The following is a 24688-nucleotide window of genomic DNA, read 5'->3' on the forward strand; positions in this document are numbered from 1 at the left end:
TGGAAGACAAGGCTAGTTGATTGTAGCAGGGATAACAACGATATTGACACAACTCCACCTTTAGGCACACACAAGCTCAGCCAATTTTATTTATAGCGATTAGCTTCACATGCTCTTGATGTGACTAGCTTCTTTCGTTAAACTTCAGAAATTCAGTGAATCATCCCATAATAATGGTAATTCTGGTTATTCACACCATGTTGCCCAACTTAACCTATCCCCTCAAGGTTAATCTATTTTTAATAGCATTTCATTCAATAAGGGTTCTGAAAGTATGCCGTGCTCTACAGATTCAAAAGCCTCATAGAGAGCCTCAGAATCTTTACCTACTTTAGTTCTTTCTGCTACTAAACCCTTGACATCCACAATTCTGATACCTCTATAAGACAAGTGGCTTGTGAGTCAAAAGACTGGGTGGGTTGTCTTGATCCTAATATCCCTCCACTCACTAAAGTAAGCACTTCTCATCATTCTCGTATTACTTATGGGGATTGCTTGACATATCTTATGATCCTTTTAAACTCTGAACTAGTTAACAAAGTTTCAACTAAAATTGTATGAGTTTTCATGGTATGTTAATTTAGTAACTACTCGTTTGGTTAGTTTTCTGCACGGGATAAGCACTGAGAATAACTGTTTTGAAGAATATGATATCTCAAGGTTCATATTAGCAGTTATGTTTCAAGTTAGTGTTTATGGAACTGGAGAGTATATACTGTGTAGAGGGAAAGCTTCTACGTCGTAATCAGAAGAGTTGCCTTTTATTGCTCATAATGACTAAGGAAAGTAGTTTTAGTTCAAGGGGAATTACAGAGAAAATAATTGATTTTTTTATGGAGTGGATAATGATATGACAAGCCATACTCACATACCAACCAAGTTAATGATCAACCTGTTAAGGTTTTAACTTATTTAACTTTCTTCACTTTTTTCAAAGGCCAGCAATACTCCTCTTGTAGGCAGTAAGTTTGATTTGCCTGCCCAGATCTTTACACTAACTTATCTTTTTTAGTTTGGTCTAGTAGCTATGATTACATTGTGTTCCTTCAATAAGGGTTCTGATTGTGTACTGGGCCTTCTGTATGAGTTTTGATTTCTTAAATTACTTTATTCCTTCTGCAGCTTAACCCATGCATTATCACGATTCTAGTTGCTCTATATGACATCTAGATTGCGATGCAGAAGACTGAGTTTGGTAGCTGGATCCTTATATCCCACCTCTGGCTAAAGTAAGCATTTTTAAACGATATCATTTTAATTTGGGAAATTGCATTTCATAACCTAGACGCTCTTTAAAAGTATTCAGAGACAGCTGTTTCTTAACTATACTTGTAATTCCTTAACTTTTTTGGTTCTAGCGCTGGCTAGACATATAAATGAATAACAAGCATTGTTGGTAAAGGTAGATCTTGTCTCTTTTACCTTCTTTCAGACCCAAAAGGAATTTAAACTAAAAGTCTGCCTCAATTTTTCTCACATCCCTTCACTAAAACTGGATGAAGACAGTTCAGTAGAGGATAATTTTCCTTGTCCAGTAATAGTCATACAGTTGTATTTGAACAGAATGAAAGGTAGTAGAGGTAGTGTCCCTAATATTTTCGGTGGGCATATGGTCCCGAATTGCTCACTAACCAGAAATTCTATGCCATTCCTTTTTAAACATTTGTTCACAGAAGCACACAAGGAAATAGATCCAAAACTCATAAAATGCTTGAAAGTAAAGGTACATGATATCAGGAACACAGCTGCTTTTTTAAATTTTTGTAGTAACCTTTTTTGGGGAAAAGTTTTTGCAACAGCTCAATGGCACACCAAGTCAGTGTTTGTTTATGATGATCGTTGAACTCTAGGCTCCTTGGTAGCAGCATTAGGCATGGTCTAAGTAATTTCAGTTTAGTTGATTTGCTCGCTTATCTATAAATATGTTATATTTAATATACGATTTAGAGTCTATCATAATTATCAACTAGATCAAAAGTAACATTTAGAGGCAATCAAAAGTACAGTATTTTTAATTAATGTACTTTGGTAAACAAACTGGAGTCCTGTATTTCAAACCATAGTTTGAAGGTTTATCAAAGTAATCTAGAAGAATAATCTAGTCCAGGTTAGAAACTCTTAACGTCATTACATTACTTGTGCATAAATTTGTCCCTTTCATCCCACCAACAGTGTGGAAGTCAGTAATATGATCATCTGGGGAGTTTCATAGACATGAATAAAATTTTAATGACAAAAGTTCTTATTTTTATACCCGTGTGTCATTATTCATCCCCATCCTCCTCCCCACTGACTCATGGTACCAAGAAGAGGGATAATGTTTACTCTGAAACTGAAGACACTACCAGATTTGGCAATCTGGGCTTCTTACAACTTAGCACTAGATGGCTCCATTCCTTTGTTAAGGGCTAGTATTTATTTAAGCTAGGAAAAAATTGAATTTTTTTTTAAATTTCACTGGTAAGTGTAGATTGAACTAGGCTTCTGGAGAAGAAGCAATATGAACATCAGGCGAGTATAGAAATAAGAATTTTTTTTATCATAATTCTATTTTTTGTGATGTAATTAACCTTTTTAATTCTTTATATTTTTATATATAGTACTTAAATAAGTTCTTTTACATTAACAGTTCTAACCTTATTTCTTACAAATTATTTAAACAAATTATTGCAAGCATTCCACAGCATTAACAGTTGATTACTTAAGGTGGCATCCCTGTGGTAATTTTCTCAGAAGCTAGTTTTCTTCGTACTTCCATATTTGTCTAGGTTGAATAACAAAATTTATACTTTTATGGACTCCTGTTATCCCCGCAGTGTACTGAATCTAAATCAGTGCATTACAGTAGTAGCATTGTTGATCTATTTCACTTGCATCACTTTTGACAAAAACTTTTATATTAATTATTGCTTCTAAAGTTTGATTGAAACTTAATAGCTATTTTACAATACATACAGTTATGTAACTACGGTGTACAGTATATTACCCAAAATCAGCTAAATCGCTATCTCGTTCGTAGGCTGGACTTACTAGCAAAAAGTACCATGAGCATAAATACACAAAAAAAGAATAAAAATAAAAATAATAACGGTTCTAAAGGCATAAGGCCAGGGACTTAACCAAGAACCTAAGTGACAGAGTACTAAACAGGCAGACAAAGATGAATTCCCAAACAAGTGAACAAACAATGGCCGCCATGAAAGGCCAGACGGGAATAATAAAACAGACTATACTGGATATAAAACAAAAGCCCGGTACAATAAAATACTGTCAAAACAAACTATGGTACTTAACATTGGAATGTGTGAAGATGGAGCTTCGGACATGACAAAATAAATCCACGATTGATAAAAAAGACCGAGAGCACAACAAAACAATTCAACACTTTGTATTCCAAAAAGAAGGATGTTGTTCAGGTGGCGCTCGCGTCGTGGCGTGGGTGGTGTGGCACTGGGGGTTTGTCTAGGGCCTTTGTATCGGCCCATCCCTTTGACGAAGGAATTAACTAAATGGAAGACAACCTGTGAATAGTGGATTTCACGCGCCTTTGCTTTATACACGACACCCAAAAGGTGCTCGCGCGAGCGTTGTAACCTCAGCATTCCATGCTTTTATCTTTCTCTGGTATAATTGGAAGGTTTTATCAGAAAAGATATACAAGAAGGACTTTTCACCGGGTGCCACAGGTCGACCCAGAAATCATATTTCAAACATGCTTGCAAGATGGAAGAATTTTACTCTTTCACTTTTATCAAATGAAAAATTAAGAGTAAAGATAATTGTAACTATTACTATGAATGTCTTACAAAAAGTAGCTGTACTTTATTTTGTCATTTGTAACCTGAGAAAAAAGTTACATTTGGCCTGCATGTAAAAATACAGACCTAAAGAATTTCATTTTGAAACGAAGAACGTGCTCTTTATGATGCAGACAATACACAAAACAATGTTTTAAGAGAAAGCACACATTGTGGGAGATGATTGTTCAGTTAAATTAGCAAAAAATTAAATGGGCTTACTGCTGTGGACGAGAAAGTATGTATTTTGTTTGTTTTAGCATCTAACATGACTACCATGCTTATTAGATTATTCCACTGGTTAGAAAATATGTTTTTTTATTTGAATGCATCCATTATGTTGAATAATGTGGTTACTGCATATGTATTTTTGTTTGCACACGAGCCCACCTTTAACCCACTTAGAGTTACCCATTCCATTTATTTGTATGTTTTTAGATTAATGAGAGCTTGTTTTCTGGTGTACCAAAAACCAGATATGTGATACACCCTATCAAATGGTAGTTGTTTAAGAAACAAACAGTTTCAGTCACAGTAGTATCTTGGGTCACGAGTTTGATTCATTATGGGAGCTAGCTTGCAACCTAAAATGCTTGTATCCTAAAAATAACTTCTCGCAAAAAGGAATAAAGGAAATTTCTTTGGTGTGTTCCAAATGAACATAATACAAATTCAATAATACTGTACCTCAGTTTATAAGTAAATTGGAATATATTCATATCGATGTAGGTCCATGAAATTTCATTTCAGTATATTATCAGTCTGCAAGCAAAAATTTTTGTCTTTATTCCCAAGGAGGACGGGAGAGAGAGAGAGAGAAAATTTAAATGGAATCTTTTGCATTGGAATAGAAGGACCAGAAGGAGAAGAATGAGGAGGACGGGTGAGACAGAGAGAGAGAAAATTGAAATTGAATCTTTTGTGTTGGAATAGAAGGACCAGAAGGAGAAGAACAAGGAGGACAGGAGAGAGAGAAAGCAAATTGAAAATACTAATGAAACTAGCACGCACTCTGTAGAAAGCAGTTGCACAGCACCTATAAGCCACCCATGCATTGTTTTATTTTTACACATTTTCTCTTTGCCTTCGGTCACATCACCACCCCTACTCAGATCTTGATTCTTACACTTGCTCTGCAGTAGTTGTATCACCATCACCTTATATTTCCAGCAATGTTCATGTATTAACTTGTTATTGTATGTTCTTTATAGAATTGTGATTGCTCTTGTTCACGTTAAGTTATTAGTGTGAACAGTATGCATCAGCATCTAGACAGTGACCCTGAAGATGATCAAGAAAGAATGAAAGAAGATTATTACTTTAGAGTCGAAAGAAATTGTTGAGAAGTATGATGAAGGTATTTGTTTGACAGAAATGGCAAAATTGTATAATCATGCAACATCCACGATCAGCTCATTTGGAATAAGAAAGAATAAATAAACACAATTGCTACTGTGAAATGGTTGGTTACTACAAATCAACAGCCATGTGTTCTAGACAACATCGAGAACTTGCTTCTCAAATGGATCAATGAGAAGCAGTTAGCAGGAGATACAATAGCAAACATCATTTGTGAAAAAGCAAAGTTTTTGCATGCTGACCTCTTGAAAAATGAGTTGGGTATGTCAGCAGATAAAGAAAATAAAATATTCAAACCGAGCTGTGTGTGATTGGAAAGCTTCATGAGAAGATCAGGCATCCATAGTGTTGAGTGACAGGGTGAGGGTGTGAGCTCTAATGTTCAGGCAACAGAGAAATTTATGTCAGAAATTAAAAGGTTCGTGGATTCCGAATCTTACATGCTGCAGCAAGTGTTCAGCTGTGAAGACCAGTCTGTTTTGGGAGAAGATGCCCAGGAAGACCTAGTTGCTGATGAATAATGTTCCATCCAGCCTTTGAAGATGACCAGATGGTGGAATTCAAGTTCATCAAGATCAAAATCTAGCTGTCTTACCTCACTTCAATTCTTAAACCCATGGATCAGTAAGTGATCTCAAATTTAAGAAAACTGTACACGAAGTCCTTGTTCCAATGATGTTTCGAGGTCACAGAAGGGACCAAGCCTTCTCTCAGAGAGTTTTGGAAAGAACATTTCCATTTTTCAGCTGTCTCAAATTGATTGATAAAGCCCCAATTCTGCATAGAGGAAACTGTGGTTTGTATGTGTTGCAGAAGGAGGCAGTTTACAATGAAATTGTGTCCTTGGGTAAGACATCAGTGTTCTTGATGATCATGGGGAGCAGCCGATGACCGAGGAGCTGCTGGAGTTGATTAAGGAGCAGCAATAAGAACTAGTGGAGGATATTTCATCCAAGGAGGAGGAGAGACAAAGTGACAAACCTCTCACTTCAAGGGAAACTAGGGAAAAGTTAAAAATGGGGAAAACCCCAAAAAATTTTGTAGAAACATCACCTAGGTAAAGCTTCGGTAAGGCAAGCAACGAATCTATTTTCTGACAATGCTGTGTCCTATTTCCATACAATTTTAAAGAAAAGAAAAAACAAACATCTCTAGATAGGTTACTGGTAAAAGATGACTGTAAGTGTAAAAAGAGAAAACAAAATGTCAAAAAATGTATATTAAAGGATTCGATTAGTGATAGTGAAAGCTGTCTAAGAGAATGAACTGATATCTTACCCAAAGTTCTCATGGAAGGAGATTCTCTCTCTAAGCAGTAACACCTTCTTCCTCTCTCATCTCCCAGCCACCACTTTCCTCAATGGTAGAGTGCAAGTTAATTTGACAATATTTCTATTTTTTATTATTTATTGATTTTTATTCATGTAAAGGGGTATAATTTGTTGTATATATCACATTTCAGACCTTTAAGAATTAGGGTATGTGTATTTTTGGATATGTGTAGCACATCAAGGGCTTTTCCTTTATTTCTTTTTGGTAAAATTATTGTGGTTTATTAGCTTGCTCCTGGAACGGGTCATGCTTGTTTACCAAAGTATCACTGTATACACCAATTTACAAAGGTTTTGTAATGGGAATTATTGTAAAAACTATAACCCCTATCAATTGACAAATTATCTTAAACTTTACCTTTGAGGATAGTCCTGGCTTGCATGAGGGAGGCGAGAGAGAAGGAGGAGGGAATTATTGTTTGGAAGGGGAATCTCACTCCATGAGAACTTCGCGTAAAATATTGGGAGTTCTCTCTCTTGAGTGGCATTCACTGTCACTAACTTGAATTGCTTAATTTACACTTTCTGGACACATGGTCTTCCTTTATTACCCTCTCACATTCAGTTTTCACAAGGAACCTATTTAGAGACGACTGCTTTTGAGCCATAGCAATGGCAGTAAATATATTTACTACTCATCCTGTAAAAGTCTAGTATGGGGGAACATGGCGTGACCACTGCGTGTGGGGTGTATAGGTGCCGCGTGACTGCTTTCTGTGCATTGCGTGTTAGTCTTGTTCATACTTGTCCACGAAAACTGTCCTTACAAGGCAAAGGTTTTGTGTGCAGGCCAGTGCAATACTCTTATCCAATTCAAATTTACAAGCTTGCATTCCAATTTTCTTGTATCCAAAGTTACTCATAACCCAAGGTACTACTGTATATGCAATTTGCACCCCACCATAGAAGTTAAGACCTATAGCAATGGATATTTGGCTTTCATAGAAATATATACAGTACTGTATAAAGTTTTTGTAGCAACTCTAACAAATTGTTTGTGGCTAATGTTATTATATTCTTTAATTGCAGTTAGAACCTCCTCTTCTTTTGACCGTAGCTGTAGCTGGACCAAAGAGTATTATTGATCGGGCATATGAAGTTCATCAGTTAGTTAAGTAAGATATCATAAATTTTGAAGTTGTATTTTTATTTTTTGTGTAGCATTGTTAAATCAAAAGGAACTGTAAGTTGAGTAAAGAAAGCATCAAAAGGCATGGAAAAGGCTATGCAGCAAATGGCATAACATTTGATTTAATACATAAAATGCTGGCAAGATTGCTCTATACTTACATCTTGGAGAAACTTTATCATTATATTGATGCACAAAAAGTGAGACACAAAAGGCCTGAAAAATTACAGCCCAGTAGGTTTACACTCAGAGATATATATAAAATATTTACAAAGAACATATAAAGCTAAATAGAGAGACATCTAGACTTTAGGCAACCAAGAGAGCAGGCAAGTTTTGGAAGTGGGTATTCAACAACTGACCATATCCATATGATTAACAAACTTCAGCACTAATGAAAGCCCTTCAAAAAAAAGGAATAGATGAATGTTATGTTAGATACTTGCAGATATCTATACGGGTAGGGTCAGCAATCCTAAAATTACATGAAAATAGTGAAAAGAGTTTGATTGAGAAAGAAGATAGGAAGACCCCATCTCTCTTGAATGCCTAAAAGTTGGAAAGAATCTAGACTGGAAAATGTAGGAATTCACATTATTGGGAAATACCTGACAACTTAAGATTTGCAGGTGACATAATTCAGTTTAGTGAATCATGGGAGGAATTGCAAAAGATGATAGAATGTTTGATTAGAGATAGCTGAAATGTAAGACTAAAAATTAATATGAATACAGTATGATTAAGAAAATGTTCATTGACAATGTAGAGAGACAATAAATGTGAGTTATGGACAAACTTCTAGAGATGGTTAATGAATACACATACTTATGACAGACAATAAGTATTTCCCCAGGACATGAGACCAAAATTAAAAGAAGGATAAGCATGTTATGGAGAGCTATTGGTAAACCAAATGAGAGTATGAAAACTAAAATGCCTCTCTCTCTAAAAAGAAATGTATTTAATCAGATGGTCCTACGAGTATTATGCATTAGAAACTTTGAGCCTTACTAAAGCTCACAAAGAGTTGTTGATGGGCACCAAAGTGATTATAGGAAGGTTATATCTGGAGTTCCTTGGGGTAGTGTTCTCTGCCCATTACTTTTCATACTATATACACATAACATGTGGTTTGATCCAGAAAACAAGCTTATTGCATATGCATATGATGCTACTCTCTTTGATTCAATTCCATCTCCTGAATGTACATCTAGGGTTGCTGAATCTCTTAATAGAGATCTAGCTAAAATTAGTGCATGGTGCAAATTTTGGGACATGAAGTTGAACTCTAACAAGCCTCAAAGTATGATTGTAAGTAAGTCAAGGACAGTGGTCCCACAACATCCAGATCTCAACATTGATAATATTTTTTAACTCTGTATGACTCCTAAAGTTTTAGGTGTGATTCTTCATAGCAAATTTACTTTTAAGAAACACATTCAGTCTGTCTCTTCTTCACTTGCACAAAAAATTGGTTTATTGAGAAAGTCTTAAGATTTTCATTGATTAATCTATTCTGAAGAAATTGTTTAATTCTTTCATTTTGCCTTGTTTTGAGTATTGTTCAGCTGTTGAATCTCATCTTAACCCACGAAGGACGACCCGTCCATATAATGGACGCATTAATTGCCATCAACTTACGAGCGTCTATATTGTGAATGCATTTTTTTCATCTTTTCTCCCTCATACGTATGCCTCTAGCTCCGCCTTCTATTGACGTCACAGGCTACTTTAGCTAATCAGTGATCGTTTACAAAGCAAAGTTGCCAGAAATCTTATACTTTGAGGTTATAGGAGTGTGCTGAGCATGCGCCGTTGGCAATGGGGGTAGGGGCCATTTGGCTTATCGATCGAGGTTTTGTTATCGGTTGGCGGGATAAAAGATATTGATACAAGATATTGATTACCTTTATGATTCAGAAACAAGTGCTGATGATTTGGACAGCCATAGTGAGCATGATAATGATGATTATATTACTAATAGCGATGTTTATGACAACAATCTTGATATTGAACCTGTTGCTTCATCCTCTAGCTGCGCAGAAGCCCTACTAACACAAAAGACATCACTCACAGGAACAATAAAGATTAATTCTAGATTTAGTTCTAAATGCTTATATTACCTATCAGCAAAATGCTGATCCAAGAGATAATTATGAACGCTGTAATATTTTTGTAAATCCGCATTACCAAATGGTGAAAAAGTGTCACTTGATATGTTGATATATAATTTTTTTTACCATGCTATTACTGGATAGAATATTCTGTTTTTTTAGGACTTTTTCAAAATTACATTCTTTACAAAATTAGCACTGTTATAACAAATAGGAATAATAAGTTTTGTAAGAATCCAGCTTCAAAGTGACTTTGATTTTTTTGCAACTGTGATTTCTAAAGACATTTTTTTTATATCCAAAGTAATTAACAATGTATTAAACAATAAATGCCATATTACAAAAGCTCATCTTCTTGCGGTTTCAATGATACCAAATACTTATATTAAAGTGAAAAATTATATATTTACAGTTTTTTTTTTCTTTTTTCTATAAATATCAATAAACCGTTGTCGTCCTTTGGCGGCGCCGCCCATCGTCCTTCATGGGTTAACTTTTGGTCTATTAAATTTCTTATTCCTGATCTAGATATTAATCTGTGGCACCTTCGTTCAATCAGTTTGTTATGCATGTTGCATAAGATTTTTCATATCTCTGACCATCCTTGCATTCAGATCTTCCTGGACAATACCATTTTGTTCATAATACTAATGCTAAGCATGCAGTTGGTTCTTATAGTCATGCTCTCTCAATTAAAAGGCTCAATTCTACACAATATTCTAGAAGTTTTATTCCAGCTATGACCAAGTTGTGGAATGATCTTCATAATCCGGTACAGTAGTTGAATCAGTGGAACTTCAAAAGTTAAAACTGGCAGCGAATATTTTTATGTTGAACAGGCTAACATAAGTCTCTTTTTATAGTTTATATATGGTAATCTATTTTAATGTTGTTACTCTTCTTAAAACACTTCATTTTAATTTTTCATTACTGCTTGTATAATTTATTTATTTCCTTTTGTCCTTTTCTCACTGTGCTATTTTCCCCTATTGGAACCCTTGGGCTTATAGCATCCTGCTTTTCCAACTAATGTTGTAGCCTAGCTATTGATAATAATAATATAGAAGAGCATGAATGTATGAAAATCATTTCTAAGAATGCGTAACTTTAGGATTCAAAGTTAATTTTGCACATGCTTGGAAATTAAAGAAATCTTTTTGTGTTTTGAACATAATCGCTCCATACTATAGACCTCAGTTGATTGAGTTTAGTTTTTTATCTAGTGTTCCTTATAGAATAATTATTTCTCTGTTACAGATACGTAGATTTTTTCTTTCTTATGGGGTATGACTATCACATATTTTGGCCCTACCTCCCTTTCACTGGGCATAACGCTCCTTTGTTGAAACGAAGTGGAGAAAAGCTGTATTTTGCTACTATGAATATACAATGGTCTTCATCCTATTGGCTGAAAAAAGGCATGGAGAAAGAAAAATTAGTCATTGGAATTCCAACATTTGGGAGGTCATGGAGGTAAGAGTATACTGTTAATGACTAATACTAGTAGATAAAAAAGATTAGTTATTGAGAATATTAGATAAAGTCTTGTACAAGAAATTTTTGTTACTTGTTTGGCTTTCTTTTTTTCATTTGTTAAAAAGGGTAGTTTCGAATATTTTGAAATAATTCTTGATTAGTGTTGAATTCATCATAATAAAGTTGATTCCAGGCATCCAGAATATTTGCATCATTGAAATTGAAAATGAAAATTTCTTATATACTATGATGAATTTTTTTATAAAAGAAAATTATTAGTAAAGTTAATTATTTTTTATTTCCTATGCCCTTAGAAATCTTTTTCTTTAATATTTAGAGCAAAACCTCCTTTATTCACTTTCACCAATATTTCTACTAATGCTTTGGAAAATTTCTATACATGGTATACAGCATAGAAGTTAATTTTGCTTAGCTAAATGATGGAAACATATGTCACCATTCTATTCATGATTTTAATTAAGATTTGTGAAATTCTGCAGTCTTAACTAAGAAATTAAACTTAAGTATGTTAAGTTTAGGCAATCTGAAGAATAAATATTACGGCCCCTTCTGAATATTTCATTTTCAACAGGTTAATAGGAAATAAAAACAAACTGTTAAAAGGCCATGGGCTTACTAATTGTATGCAATTCTTTTCATGATCATCTAACAAATTATTAAATATTTAGATTTTCATCTGCAACTGAAGAGTAACAAAAGTATGAAATGAAATATAACAGTGACTCACAGAAATTGTCTCTGCTGACGACTGGTCATTTACATGTGAATAAATTTATTAACAGCCTCCATATATCTTGAGAGACTTCAAAGAAAATGTGAGCCACAAATAAAAACAAGGAACTTGAAGTACTTAGTGAATTCTGTACCTAGTTATTATTATGATTTTTATGAAAAAAGAATTTGTTTATTCAGAAAATATTATATTCACCCATTTTTGTTTCAGGTTGATGAATTCCTCTTGGCACAGTGTTGGTTCTCCAGCAACTGGTCAAGGCATGCTGAATGGAATAATATCTTATTCTGAAGCAATGGAATTTTTAAAAGAAGGCGCAGAGCAATATTTTGATGAAGAAAGCAGAGTTCCTTATGCTAGTAGAAACAAAGATTGGATTTCATACGAAGACAGTCAGAGTATAAGTGAAAAGGTATTATTACATTAACAGTATTTCAATATTCTTATGAGTTCAGTCACTGCACAGTATCTTCATTATCAGCAACCTGTTGTGGGTTGGAGCCTTCAGCCTACCTCAGGGGTGCATTTAAATATTACAAAAATGTTCACTGTAGCCTTCTTCACCTCAGTCTTGTACTTTACCTCCATTACTTATTCCTTTTTGCCACTTTACTTTGATAGAATGTTAAAGAGGGAAAATCGCAGCTGGGAATCCAAGTGGTAGCGCAAAGAATATTTAGTGCTTTTTTTAATCCACTGAGGTGAATAATAGGTCGGTAATGTAAATAAAAAATGTACTTACTCGTCATGTGTGGTTTGGTGATGGTAGAAATGTGTAGTGTTAATACTTGCTTTATTGTAAATGCAGAAATGTGACATTGGAAGATAAAAAGAATTTTTTTTGATTGCTCATCTTTTATTATGCGGACATTAAGCCTTATTTATTTCATTTGGACCAAAAACAACTTTTTATGAGGGTTTAAACATCTCAGAAAACTATTTTTTCTACCTACAGGGCTATGGTTGATAACTTCTGAATATATAATGTGTTGTCTAAAACTATTACGAAATTTAATTCCAGTATTGGAATTATTTTTCCCAATGCCTCATTACTCATCAAGTTTAGGAAAAAGAAGAATTGCTTCCATATTTTATAGTTAAATGACTTCTGTAACTAATATTGGAGTTTATGGGTTACGTTTACTGCTTCAGTCAATTAAAATACTCAAAGATTATTACAAAGAAATTTATTAAATCTAAGTGAGATTAATATTACTAGTTAAATGTTTTATGTTTCAGGTGCAGTGGATAAAGAACCAAGGATTTGCAGGAGTAATGACATGGAATCTAAATTGTGATAATTGGGCTGGTTTGCACTCTGGAAAGAAATTTGAGCTTAATCATGTTATCAAAGATATACTTTCTGGGGATTGATATATCAAAGAATTTAATATACATTTATAATTAGCAATATGTTGTTTTAGCTTAATGAATTTATGTATGAATTCCGACTTCAATTAGTGTTTATATAATCTAAGTGAAAAGTTTTGGAATTGCAGCTTATAATTTAATTAAGGACAGATTGTTGTTACTGTTTATAAAGTTTTTTTTTATTTTTTCTATAAGTGATATGCATTTATAATGGGAATACTATACCAAATATATGTGATATGTATATGAAACTTTTAATACTCTGTACTTTTCTATTTACCTGGTAGTTTAATGAACATTTTACCAGTCACTATATCTGTTTTTGCTTTCAGAAATATTAATTTCTTACGCAACAATATTTTAAGTTTAAAAGAAATAAATTAAAAGTTGTAAATTGAGTACAGTATTATCCTGATCTATAAAGAAAGTGAAAAAGAATTTCTGATAGGATGTAATCCTTTCAAGTTTGAATACATTTGATACTAAGACCCAGCTGAGTTTTGATGGTATTATCATGAAGTAAAATCTACAAAGGGCCATAGCACATTAACAGTAGCTCTGAGAATCAGTTGCTACAGTTACAAACGACTACAGTTACTACGAACCATATATCGGGCTTTTGCTCTTACAAACTATTGAATATTTGTTTCCATCAACATGTTTGTGGATATAAAGTTAATGCAGAGATGTTTAATGATTAAGCTTTACAAAATTGTATTTGCCAATAAGGTATAATATCCTTTGTTGGTTTTCCTTTATTGGACAAATTTGTTCAACTGTTGTAAGGAGATTCAAAGTATGATTGTTCCTCAAAAGCATTAAGTAGCATTTAGTGCTTTCTGCATTTATGAATATCAGCACGCATATTAAGGAATCACTTTCCAGCGGGTTCTTGTTGGAACATAGCCAATTTTAAGTTGACTATCTTATCAGACTCCTCATTTCACACGTTGAAATATTTTCCTCACAGGTGATGGAACCCTTGAAAGAAATTAGATGGCCTATTTTATAAGTAAATCTGAATGGATTACCCATTATCATTGCTGTAACAGCCTACATCGCAATGAAACCTGAGGATGCTTAGCTTACTGACAGACCTGCCAAAATGTAGCTGAAGGATGAGAGGAAGCCTAAGAAAAACATTTATTCTTCAAGATACCCTAACAGAAATAGATCTTTATATAGGCTGAAGCTCAGGGAAGATTTAATTGTACTTCTAACAATACTAGTTAGATAAAATAAATGGGCATGGCATCATTCAACAATTTGTACAATGATCTTGAAGCTGGCTGAAGAGAACAGTATGCAAATGGTCACAAGCTTCCAATTTACTTTATTGACTTGTATAGCTGATAATACAGTTTTATTTCACGAAAAAATATTTAGAATTTTCATTTAAAGCGTATTCTTATTACAGTACTCTTATAATTTATTGTTGACATTTTCTTTTCTTTTTCCATACTGGCTTGTTTTCTCTGTTTGGACCAGAATGTGTATACCATTCTGATTTTCCAATTAGGGTTACATCTTATCTTGTAATTAATCCACTGTTATTGCTACTATTACGACTAATGATCATTTTTTGTTTTATTGGTGACTTATTTATCTTTTTCCATATAGGGTTTCTATCTCTGTTAGGGCCATATCATACTGCTTTTGCAATTAAGGTAACATCTTTTAGTGAAAGAAATGATAGTAATACTAGGAGTAGTACTAATGATAATAGCAGAGTTTTCTGCTATAAAATTATTGTGGATTTTCACTAATTACTTATTTCACTACATTATAGTGATATAGATTACAATGTAACAGCATAGACATGTCTATATGAAGAGATGAGGACATTAGTGATTGATTTAAAAATTAAGATAAAAAATAAAGGTGAGAAGTTATCCACAGGGCATCCTTGGTCCTTCTATTTGGCCTTTCAAACATATTCAAAACAACTAACAGAGTAGTGTGCCCACAAGCAAAAGAACTCAATTTCATGGCAGTGGAAGACCATGGTAACAAGGCTATGGTACTACCCAAAATTAAAGAACATTGGTTTTGCTTTGGATAGTTTTTCTCCATAGAAAAAGAGAAGGTTAACCCTTAACATGTGGATAAATTGCGCTAGAGAGAAACAGTTCTCCTCCATTTTAGTGAGTATCCACTTTAATATGATTAATGTCGGATATTTGAGAAAAAGGAGAGAATGTGTAAATTTAGGCAAAGAAAAGATCCATAACCAAAGGAGTAAACAATATCAACTTTATGGCTAGTCCTTAAAGTATCCTATAATTCTTGAGTGGTAATATCTCAGTATTATCAGGAAATAAGCACTACATGTTTTGATGAATAGCCAACTTTATTTCAGATTATTTATCAATCTATTGATCAAGTTAATGATAGCAAAGTTTTTTATGGCATTAGCAACCTAGGGCCTACTCGAGGTTATTGATCAACCGGGAGTTTTTACCAAAAAGAGGGAGTATTCTACTGATTCCATTTAAAGGGCTAAAGAAAAATTAAGTGATCTCTGGAAGTGAAATAATAAAATTGAATTTTCAAGCTCTTAACCTGTTGCTGGCTTTGATCGAGAATCAAGAGGATTGGAACTCATCATTACACAGACATCAAAGGCTTAGAAGCAGCAACAAAAGAATTTTAATAAATTTTGTTCTCTATATTTATCTGATATTCATAGTGCTTTGTCCCCGAAGCCAACACAACAGCGTTGTTATTGCCCAAAAATCTAAAAATTTCCTGTTCTTCTCTTCAAGAGGTGTCTCCCATCCACCAGTGTGACATCTAGTGACTAATGGCAACTCAAGGCCAGGGTTAAAAGGGCAAGGCCTGGCCTTATCTACCTAATCATTCTCGAAATCACACCTAATATACTTGAACTCATTAGTCATCGGGTAGGAGGATGGGCATGTATGTGAACATCACATGAGTATAGAGATAAAAAAAAAAAATATTAAAATCCCATTTATCTCTGTGAACCTTCCCTGATGTTCATATTGATGATTCACTCACTCTGATGGAGGTTGGTCATTAACAAAAGAGATAGGAGATTTAAAGTTCTAAATATTACTCATTTATAAACCATACTCTCCTCTTACTACAGTGCTTTGGTACCAAAGCATTACAGCTATGATTAAAACTTTGGGCTCCGGATTGTGTTTCTAAATAGTGTACCTGTTAGAGTATTTAAATTCATGCATTAATGGAAATAAAGTGAACCCAACTTTTCTTAATCCACATCACCAGCAGCTACTAAATCACCTAAAACCCATTAATCTATTTATATTATTATTATCATTATTATCATTATTATTATTATTATTATTATCATCATCATTAGTTAAGCTACAACCCCTCTTGGAAAAGCAGGATGCTATAAGCCCGAGAACTCCAACAGGGGAAAATAGCCTAGTGAGGAAAGGATACAAGGAAATAAATAAGCAACGAGAGAAATAATGCACAATTGAAATCAAATATTTTAAGAATACTGATGTTGAAATAAATCTGCCATGGTACAAAAGGTTATGGCAGTACCCAAGACTAGAGAACAATGGTTGATTTTGGAGAGTCCTTCTCCTAGAAGAGCTACTTATCGTAGTCTCTTCTACCCTTGCCAAGAGGGATGTAGCTACTTAACAATTACTGTACAGTAGTTAACCCATTGATTGAAGAAGAATAGTTGGGTAATCTCAGTGTTGTAATGTGTATGAGGGCAGAGGAGAATGTGGAAAAAAATAGGCAAAACTATTCATTGTATTTGTAGGCAAAGGAAAACTGAGCCATAATCCCAGAGAGGGATCCAATGTAGTACCGTCTAGTCAGTCAAAAGACCAAATAACTCTCTAACGGTAGTATATCAACAGGTGGCTGGTGCCTTGGTCAATATACTACAAGGTTCTCTAGGATAATGTTTTTTAATACAGATTGGTGCGAAATGAGCTGCAGCTATAATTCTTCCTAGAGAAAGATTCTTGAGGAATTTCAGCGTCATAGCTGTACTTCCAATTTCATGTAGATTAATCTAACCTTGAAGTTTCTTCTCTGACTTGGATGCAACTCCTTGTGAACCTCTATGACCAATCTTTTAATCAAATAAGATATAGTATTTGGACAAATGAAGATTTGACAAGCCAATTCTTTAACACAAATTAGGAACATTATCCTTGTCTTCAGTTTTGGTCCTCACATTACCAAGAAATATATTGTCTTCTGCAACCGTAACTTTCTTTTTCCAAAGATGGAATTTGAAAATTAAGGCTATGCCTTTTGTCTTAAAAATTATTCTTCGCTCTGAAAGGAAACAAAAGTGATAAGATCCTCTCATGTTTTCCAAAACCTAACTCGGATTATAAGGTACCATCATTCAAGGACGAGAACAGACCATCTTGGGATATGAATGTGCTCTTGGTTAACTATTCTTTCTCCAGAAGAGCATAGAAAGTAAGTCCCATTTAGCTTGTGAAGTTTCACCATCAGGTATCTTTTCTATTTTCATTTATGCTTTTCATGAATTATTTTAGCTACCACTCTTATTTCCATGAACTAAATTAGCTAGGGTTCATATGACTATCTTTAGGAAGGAAGATGGAGAATATCCCCAGAGAGTCGAGGACAATGACTACGGAATTAGGTTAGAAGAAATTAACACAGTACGAGCGCATTCCATTGAGTCCTCCGATTTTATGAAGAAGACACCATCCTCAGTCCACTCAACATCATCAGCATCATATAAAGGAGTACCACTTCCTCCTCTACATCCTTACCAATGCTGGAGATAGGTATCCACCCTTTAATGAAGGAGTGGATAAGTGCGGGGAATTTTGGTTCCTGTACAAGGTAGCAACACACAAGCAAAAACATATGTTGGATGTGTAAAAGATGATCCCCCTGCTGAACTACTTACAAGGGGAAGCCCAACAGACAATCCTCCCAAAAAGTTACCAGCTTCTGTTTGGTCTGAGGAAGACCCGCTACCCTGATGATAAGGATTGTTCCAAGGGAAACATAATGTGACAAATTTTAGAGCTGCCAAATCCATTTCATGTCAGGAAAGATGTGGAGGATTTCTACTTCTTCTGGAATTTCATTGATAGAAATTACCTGCAGGACAGTAGGGTGAAGTTCGATGAAGAAGAGATATTTGGTCCTCCACAGCTTCTCCTTGGAAATATTCAAAGAGTTGTATGATAACCATCACACCTGTAAGTTGAGTGTAAAACAAAGAAGTGCAAATACAGTTCATAGAGAAATGTTTGTTGCCATGTGGAAGCAAGCGATTATCAATAGACACTCGGAATCACGCCCCCACCATATCACACAACAAGAGAAGTACAATTAAAGCCACACCCATTATCTGTGCCTCTGTCCAAATATTTCTGTTGCTTGAGTGAATGTCCTGATGACTCGAGAACAGAAATCCTCAGGAGAAGGAGAGAGAAGGTCTGAATAATGTGCTCCATCTTTTCAAATGGTAAACTGAACAACGAAATGTTCCAGCGTGATCCCAACATCTGGAAAAATACTAATGACAGCATGGACACCACCCCAATCCTTACTGCTACATATACATTGATGTTGAGGAATTCTAATATAAATTAGAAACAAGAGCCTTACCTGACCGCTATTCTTAGAGGACCTTTGTTTGAACTATCCTGATTATTTTTTTTTTTTTAACTCAGGAGAATAGTCCCTTGTTCATCCAGAGGAACTGTGACCTGCAGTCCATGGCCTGGCTAGGTGACCAGGAAACTAAAAAATTACAAATTATGAGTGAATACTCTCTGGCTCTTGCATCAATAGTTTTCCTCTGAGTGCTACATGGATGGATCTGAAAACTAGTGACGACATATAATGCCTGTGGGCACCTAACAAGATTGGTATTTGGCACAAGAAGTAGTCACTTCAACAGGGAAACTTTAGCTCACTTCCCGACAAAACTCGCCAAGAAGGAGATACACATTATAATGTGGTACTGTCATTTGGGGTATGAAGAACATAGGATGTAAGTCTAGTTGTACCATAACTATGAAAAGGTATTGCAGTAGTACTTGGCCCTCAATTTCATTGAGGAGGTCAAGGGCAACTCTGTTAAAGTCACAAATGCCAATCCTGTGTGGTATTACTGGCCTCACCATCCTATCTACACGGATTCGATAACCACTCTGATCTTTCTGACTTTTAATACATGCAATCAGGAGAGTGCAGACTAGTCCCTCCACATTTGCCACTTGACATGACCTAGTTTACTCAACATTTTGCGTGATGCCTTGCACATGTTCTGCCTTTGAGAGAGACTAGGACTACAGCCGTCTTGATCAAGTGAGATATAAAGAATTCAAGGTGACCCTTTTAGAATCATCTGGTGGAGCTACGTGAGTGCTTCTATGTGAATATTTTTTGTGGGGACATACCAGGTGCCAGAAGCCTTGAATGATGCCAAAATAATCACTGACATCATCATGGAGGCCAGCATAACTCTAGTGGAATGGGTATTAAATATGCCAACTTTCAGTGAGGCAAGTGAAACATTCTCCTTGTAATCCAGTTGATCTCTGAGAGGGACCTATTCAAAATCAAGGAATAGTGTATGTGACGTAAAAAGGATAGTATCTAACTTTTCCAGTGTGTTTAATGCCTTCAGATCATTGACTTTCATCACTATCCATGATATACTACTCATGCAGGAACTGTGGACCAAGAAACATGATGGAATTTACCCTTAGATCAGGACTTGGAATGAAAGCTGCTTCACATGCTAAGGGTTTTCATGGCACTGACAGCCTGCAAGAAACAGAGATGGACTCTGCACATAGTGTTCCTGATAAATTTACTACACAAAATAGTAGCAGTAATTCACAACGGTGCTTCAAGCAATTCCTAAAATTGGTAGATGAGTTCATCTGGCCCAGATATTGTCAGAACCCACTCAACTACCCATAATAATGGCCACCACACAACCATACCGACTAAGTGACGAAGAAACAGTCTGTGAGGTAGACTCTCGACACTCAAGAAACTATAAGTGTTTTATGAAGCAGTCACCAGGCTAAATAATACAGCCCAACAATCAAACGATCTTTGTTTCTTCCATTTGAGATTTGGGATTAAGGCTCAAAAGTGTAACAAAGGCTGTATGCTATCAACAAACATGTAACAGGGCCGCAGCAGCACCCCAGTCAACTAACCATCAGCGACTACCATATTGGTTGCCTCATGCATGGAAACAAGCCTGACTTTCGCTGTCTTTCTTCCAGGAAACGGGGAAAAAAAAAAGAGTTCACCTTGTCTTTAAATCATAGATTAGATGTCTGACACACAGTTCTTCATCGACGAGGTCGCATGCAAATCATTTGTCCTAGGCACCCTGAATGAACATTTAAAACCAGCCCCCAACACCCTCCATGTGTCTATTGCAAAAGGTGCACTATTAAAAATTTGGGGAACTAGAAATACAAAACTAGCATTCAACAGCAATTCATACAGCTGGACATTCATCAGAGCAGACCCCACCAATAATAATAATCACCACCATCGCACTACTTGGGGAGGATATCCTAAAAGGCACACGACATGTGTGTAGATGTATCCCGAAAGCAACATATTCAGAAAGACGCCCATTGAACCCACATAACTCTAAGGGCAGCAACAAGCTCTACACTTGGAACAGAAATCTCTCGTCCTCAGGAATTTCCCGAAGTATTCAAGGACAGCCTCCAGCATGAACTCATGGTACATGCCCTATGAAACACCACATATAACACCATATTGTCACACAGGCCACCCCCTCCCATTGCATGCGCGTTTCAGACAAACTGGAACAAGCAAGGCATATTCTTGGATATGGAACAGGCATGAATCTGCCAGAAAACCTCCAGCCCATTAGTATCTCCCCACCACATGGTGCTTAGAGGCAACTACTGGCAACTTAACATTCAAACAGTATCAGACAGACAACCACTACTTAAAATCGCTGGCACAACTAACCATCACAAAGGGGCAAGAATATTCATGAAGAATGATCTCTTGACAGGATCAAGTACTCCCAAAGGGACCGCAGAAAAGACAGCAATCGTCGCCAACTTCGGATTATATACTTTTAATTGCAACTGTTTCGGCCTTCGAATTGTATGCACCACCATTTAACGACTCATGGACATCATCCCTGGAGAATTACCCTACAAGGTCATTTATGTCGAAGGTATCCTTAGTTTCAGCCCCCCCCCCCCCCCCCATTAGACAGTAAACTACATCAAGTCATCGAGAAGCCTAAATAAAGGGGATTGATAGTGCAAAAAGATAAATGTGAATGTTATGAAAATATAGTAAAATTTTTTAGTCTTCAAATAATCCCTGAAGGTGTTAAACCTCTCAGGAGGAAGATCCAATTCATTGCCGATTTCCCAAGACCGGAAAACAGAGCAGTGCTAGAGCTTGCTGGTATGATAAATTGTTCTTACTATTTCAGAGCTAACCTGGGATGTGATTTTTTGTCAGATTGCTGTATAAATAAACTAGTTAGCACCAGGCAGAGTTTCTGAACAAATACTGACCAGCAAAAGATAATTGTCAAGTCACAATTACGATGGCTGTACAAGAGTATGAAGATATTTTGGACAAAGAATGGTCACTGGAGTTAAGGGATGAAATTCTTACCTCATCTTCTTTACTAATATACATTCTCAAACAGCATCGAATGCCTTTTTACCTCAGTCCTGCATTGCTACACATGTGTATTGTAGCAGTTGTTCATGGATGTTTTATCCAAAGTAGTTCAAGAATCTTGGCCTTGATATGCTTATTAAAGTTGCTTAGTAGTAGAAACTATCGATTATTAGGATTAAGGAAAGTCTGACAATAAGATTCTTGAATATGACATTGCCTGTATTTTTATTGACGAAAACACAAAAAGATTATAGTTCATGGTTATGAATATTCATTGTACCTTGCAGTGAAACGAAATAAAGATATAAACAGAATATTTAGTAAATAAAAAGGTGATAGATAGACGAGATGATATGATGTACTTTCACGTTGAAGCAAAACTCTTATTTGAAGAAAAATATCTAAAACATTAACTCGACTCTAACAATCGAAACCGCTATGATATAAATAACCTGTTAATTCTAGGTCAGTACATTTTACCTGCGACGAGAAGTTGGCAAGAGATGAATTCTGATCTAGAGTATGTTTTCGTTCTACCAGACGCATGATTTATCATTGCTTTTCTGATTCTTCAAATGAAAATAGAGTAAATTTATTTAGATAGGAGCTGAGACACACCAGCTTAAATGTAGATTTAGATTATCAGTGATAATTTCTTATCATTTTGCATGTGGTTTTAAGTACTTTTGAATGGCTCTATCATCATTATTATTATTATTATTATTATTATTATCATTATTATTATTATTATTATTATCATTATTATTATTATTATATAAACTACAACCCTAGATGAAAAGGCAGAATACTATAAGCACAAAGGCTCCTACAGGAAAAAGATAGCCCAAAGAGGAAATGAAAAATGGAAATAAACGAACTAGAAGAAAAGCAATAGACGATTAAGATAAAATATTTTAAGAACCTTAACAATATGAAATAGATCTTTCAAATCTAAACTATAAAAACTTGCAATTATGAATCATAATAGATAGCCTACTTATTTATATGATAATATGAAATACCATATTCGAACTTTTTCATATAATGTTCGGACGGGTGGTCAAAAGCAGGAAACGAAACAGCAGTCACTGTCACATTCATCCAAGAATCCGTTACGTAGAAAACGTCTTCAATGTCACTTTTTGAGCTTTCATGAAGGATTCATCAACAGCATTTCAAGACTCCATACATACACTGCCGATTAACTTGTTGTTCAAGAAATTATACATTTCCTAGATACCAAGGATTTTGCTAAGTATCCTTCTTTCTCTTCCTGAGGAGAATCTTTACCAAGGATTTTGGTAACTATCTTTCTTTCTCTTCCTGAGGAGAATCTTTACCAAGGATTTTGCTAAGTATCCTTCTTTCTCTTCCTAAGGGAAATCTTTACCAAGGATTTTCCTAAGTATCCCCCTTCCCCTTCCTGAGGAAAATCTTTACCAAGGACTTTGCTAAGTATCCTTCTTTCCCTTCCCAAGGGAAATTTTTACCAAGGATTTTGCAAAGTATATATCTTTCGTCGAAGACCTCATCGTCAAAGACTTTTGTCGTCATAGTCGTCGTCATTGTCGGAAGTGTCATTGTTTTATGAACAAAAAGGAAATAAGGAAATAAATAAACTATATGAAAAGTAATAGATAAGTGAAATAAAATATTCTAAGCTCAGAAACAATATTAAAACAGATCTGTCACTCTTTTCTTTCCTGGGGAAAATATTGCAAATTGTACACTATTTTCAACAAATTACTTACATTTAGTGTTAAATTAATACGGCTCTCTTTATTTGATATTTCGCCCGTGTGTTTTAGTTTTATTCGTAAACATTAAAATCAAATAAACAATAAAATAAAGAATATGATAGAAAAATAATATTCAACGAATAGATAACTATTACGGAATTCTTTAACATCCGGAAACTCACTCTAAAAGGCCACCAGATATGCAATTACTCTACATAAATACCACTATGGTAACTCTAGCTCACTGTGGTTGTCTGGTTTAATTTGTCCTTTCTCTTCAATGTAATTGGGAAGTTGTGGTTACGTAGGTCTTTGGAGGAGTAAACTTTGTTAATCTGATCTTTAAGACTTCGTACATTTGTCAAAAGCTATAATTTTTGCCCTTAATCTATTTTTTTATGAATTGGGAAAAAAATCTTGCACAGTACAATGACATGAAAAGTAAGAGCCTGCAATTTCTCCTGGATGTTTAAGGAAGAGAACAATTATATACAAATGAAAAAAGATAATAAGTAAAATAGGAAATCTCACAGAGCCCTGGTTAGGAATAGCTGTTCTTGACATTACTATCGTTTACAATTATAAATACTAACATTGCATATTGAAAACGTATTACAAAATTTGTTAGCTAGACAAGCCGGTGTCAATGTAAATGATACCTGTGACACATTTAGCAGAATGAGTAGAACACATAATTTTCTATAATAGTCTTTGTTCACTGTTTAAAATGTTTCCTGAACACCAAAATTACAGACAGATCTTTGTTCAAACAGTATTTATAACGTTTAAAACGCTTCCAGAAGACGGGAATTACTGCCAAAGTGAATAGAAAATTAAATTATCCAAGAATGATTTGCTGTTATAAACAAAATATTCTAATGCAGAAGTGACTTTTGAGATAGATTATCTTCATTAAGGTTGTGCTGGATAAGTAATTTTCTCTCATAA

The 24688-nt window shown here is 34.9% G+C and overlaps 1 protein-coding gene across 4 annotated transcripts in view; it reads left to right on the top strand.

Moving 5' to 3' along the window:
- Nucleotides 1-13565, top strand: part of LOC137648008 (acidic mammalian chitinase-like) — a 72947-nt gene extending 59382 nt beyond the window's left edge. For 3 of the 4 annotated variants that reach the window (XM_068380953.1, XM_068380957.1, XM_068380961.1), the window contains exons 6-9: nucleotides 7517-7602; nucleotides 10988-11203; nucleotides 12171-12372; nucleotides 13200-13564. In XM_068380953.1, coding sequence (XP_068237054.1) covers nucleotides 7517-7602; nucleotides 10988-11203; nucleotides 12171-12372; nucleotides 13200-13334 — 639 coding nt within the window. In that variant the 3' untranslated portion in view covers nucleotides 13335-13564. Of the gene's footprint in view, nucleotides 1-7516; nucleotides 7603-10987; nucleotides 11204-12170; nucleotides 12373-13199 lie in introns of all 4 variants that reach the window. The other variant, XM_068380962.1, reaches the window with a different exon arrangement.
- The last annotated feature ends 11123 nt before the right edge of the window (nucleotides 13566-24688 follow it).

The sequence above is a fragment of the Palaemon carinicauda genome, chromosome 1 (genome assembly GCF_036898095.1).
Source record: "Palaemon carinicauda isolate YSFRI2023 chromosome 1, ASM3689809v2, whole genome shotgun sequence".
Lineage (NCBI taxonomy): Eukaryota > Metazoa > Arthropoda > Malacostraca > Decapoda > Palaemonidae > Palaemon > Palaemon carinicauda.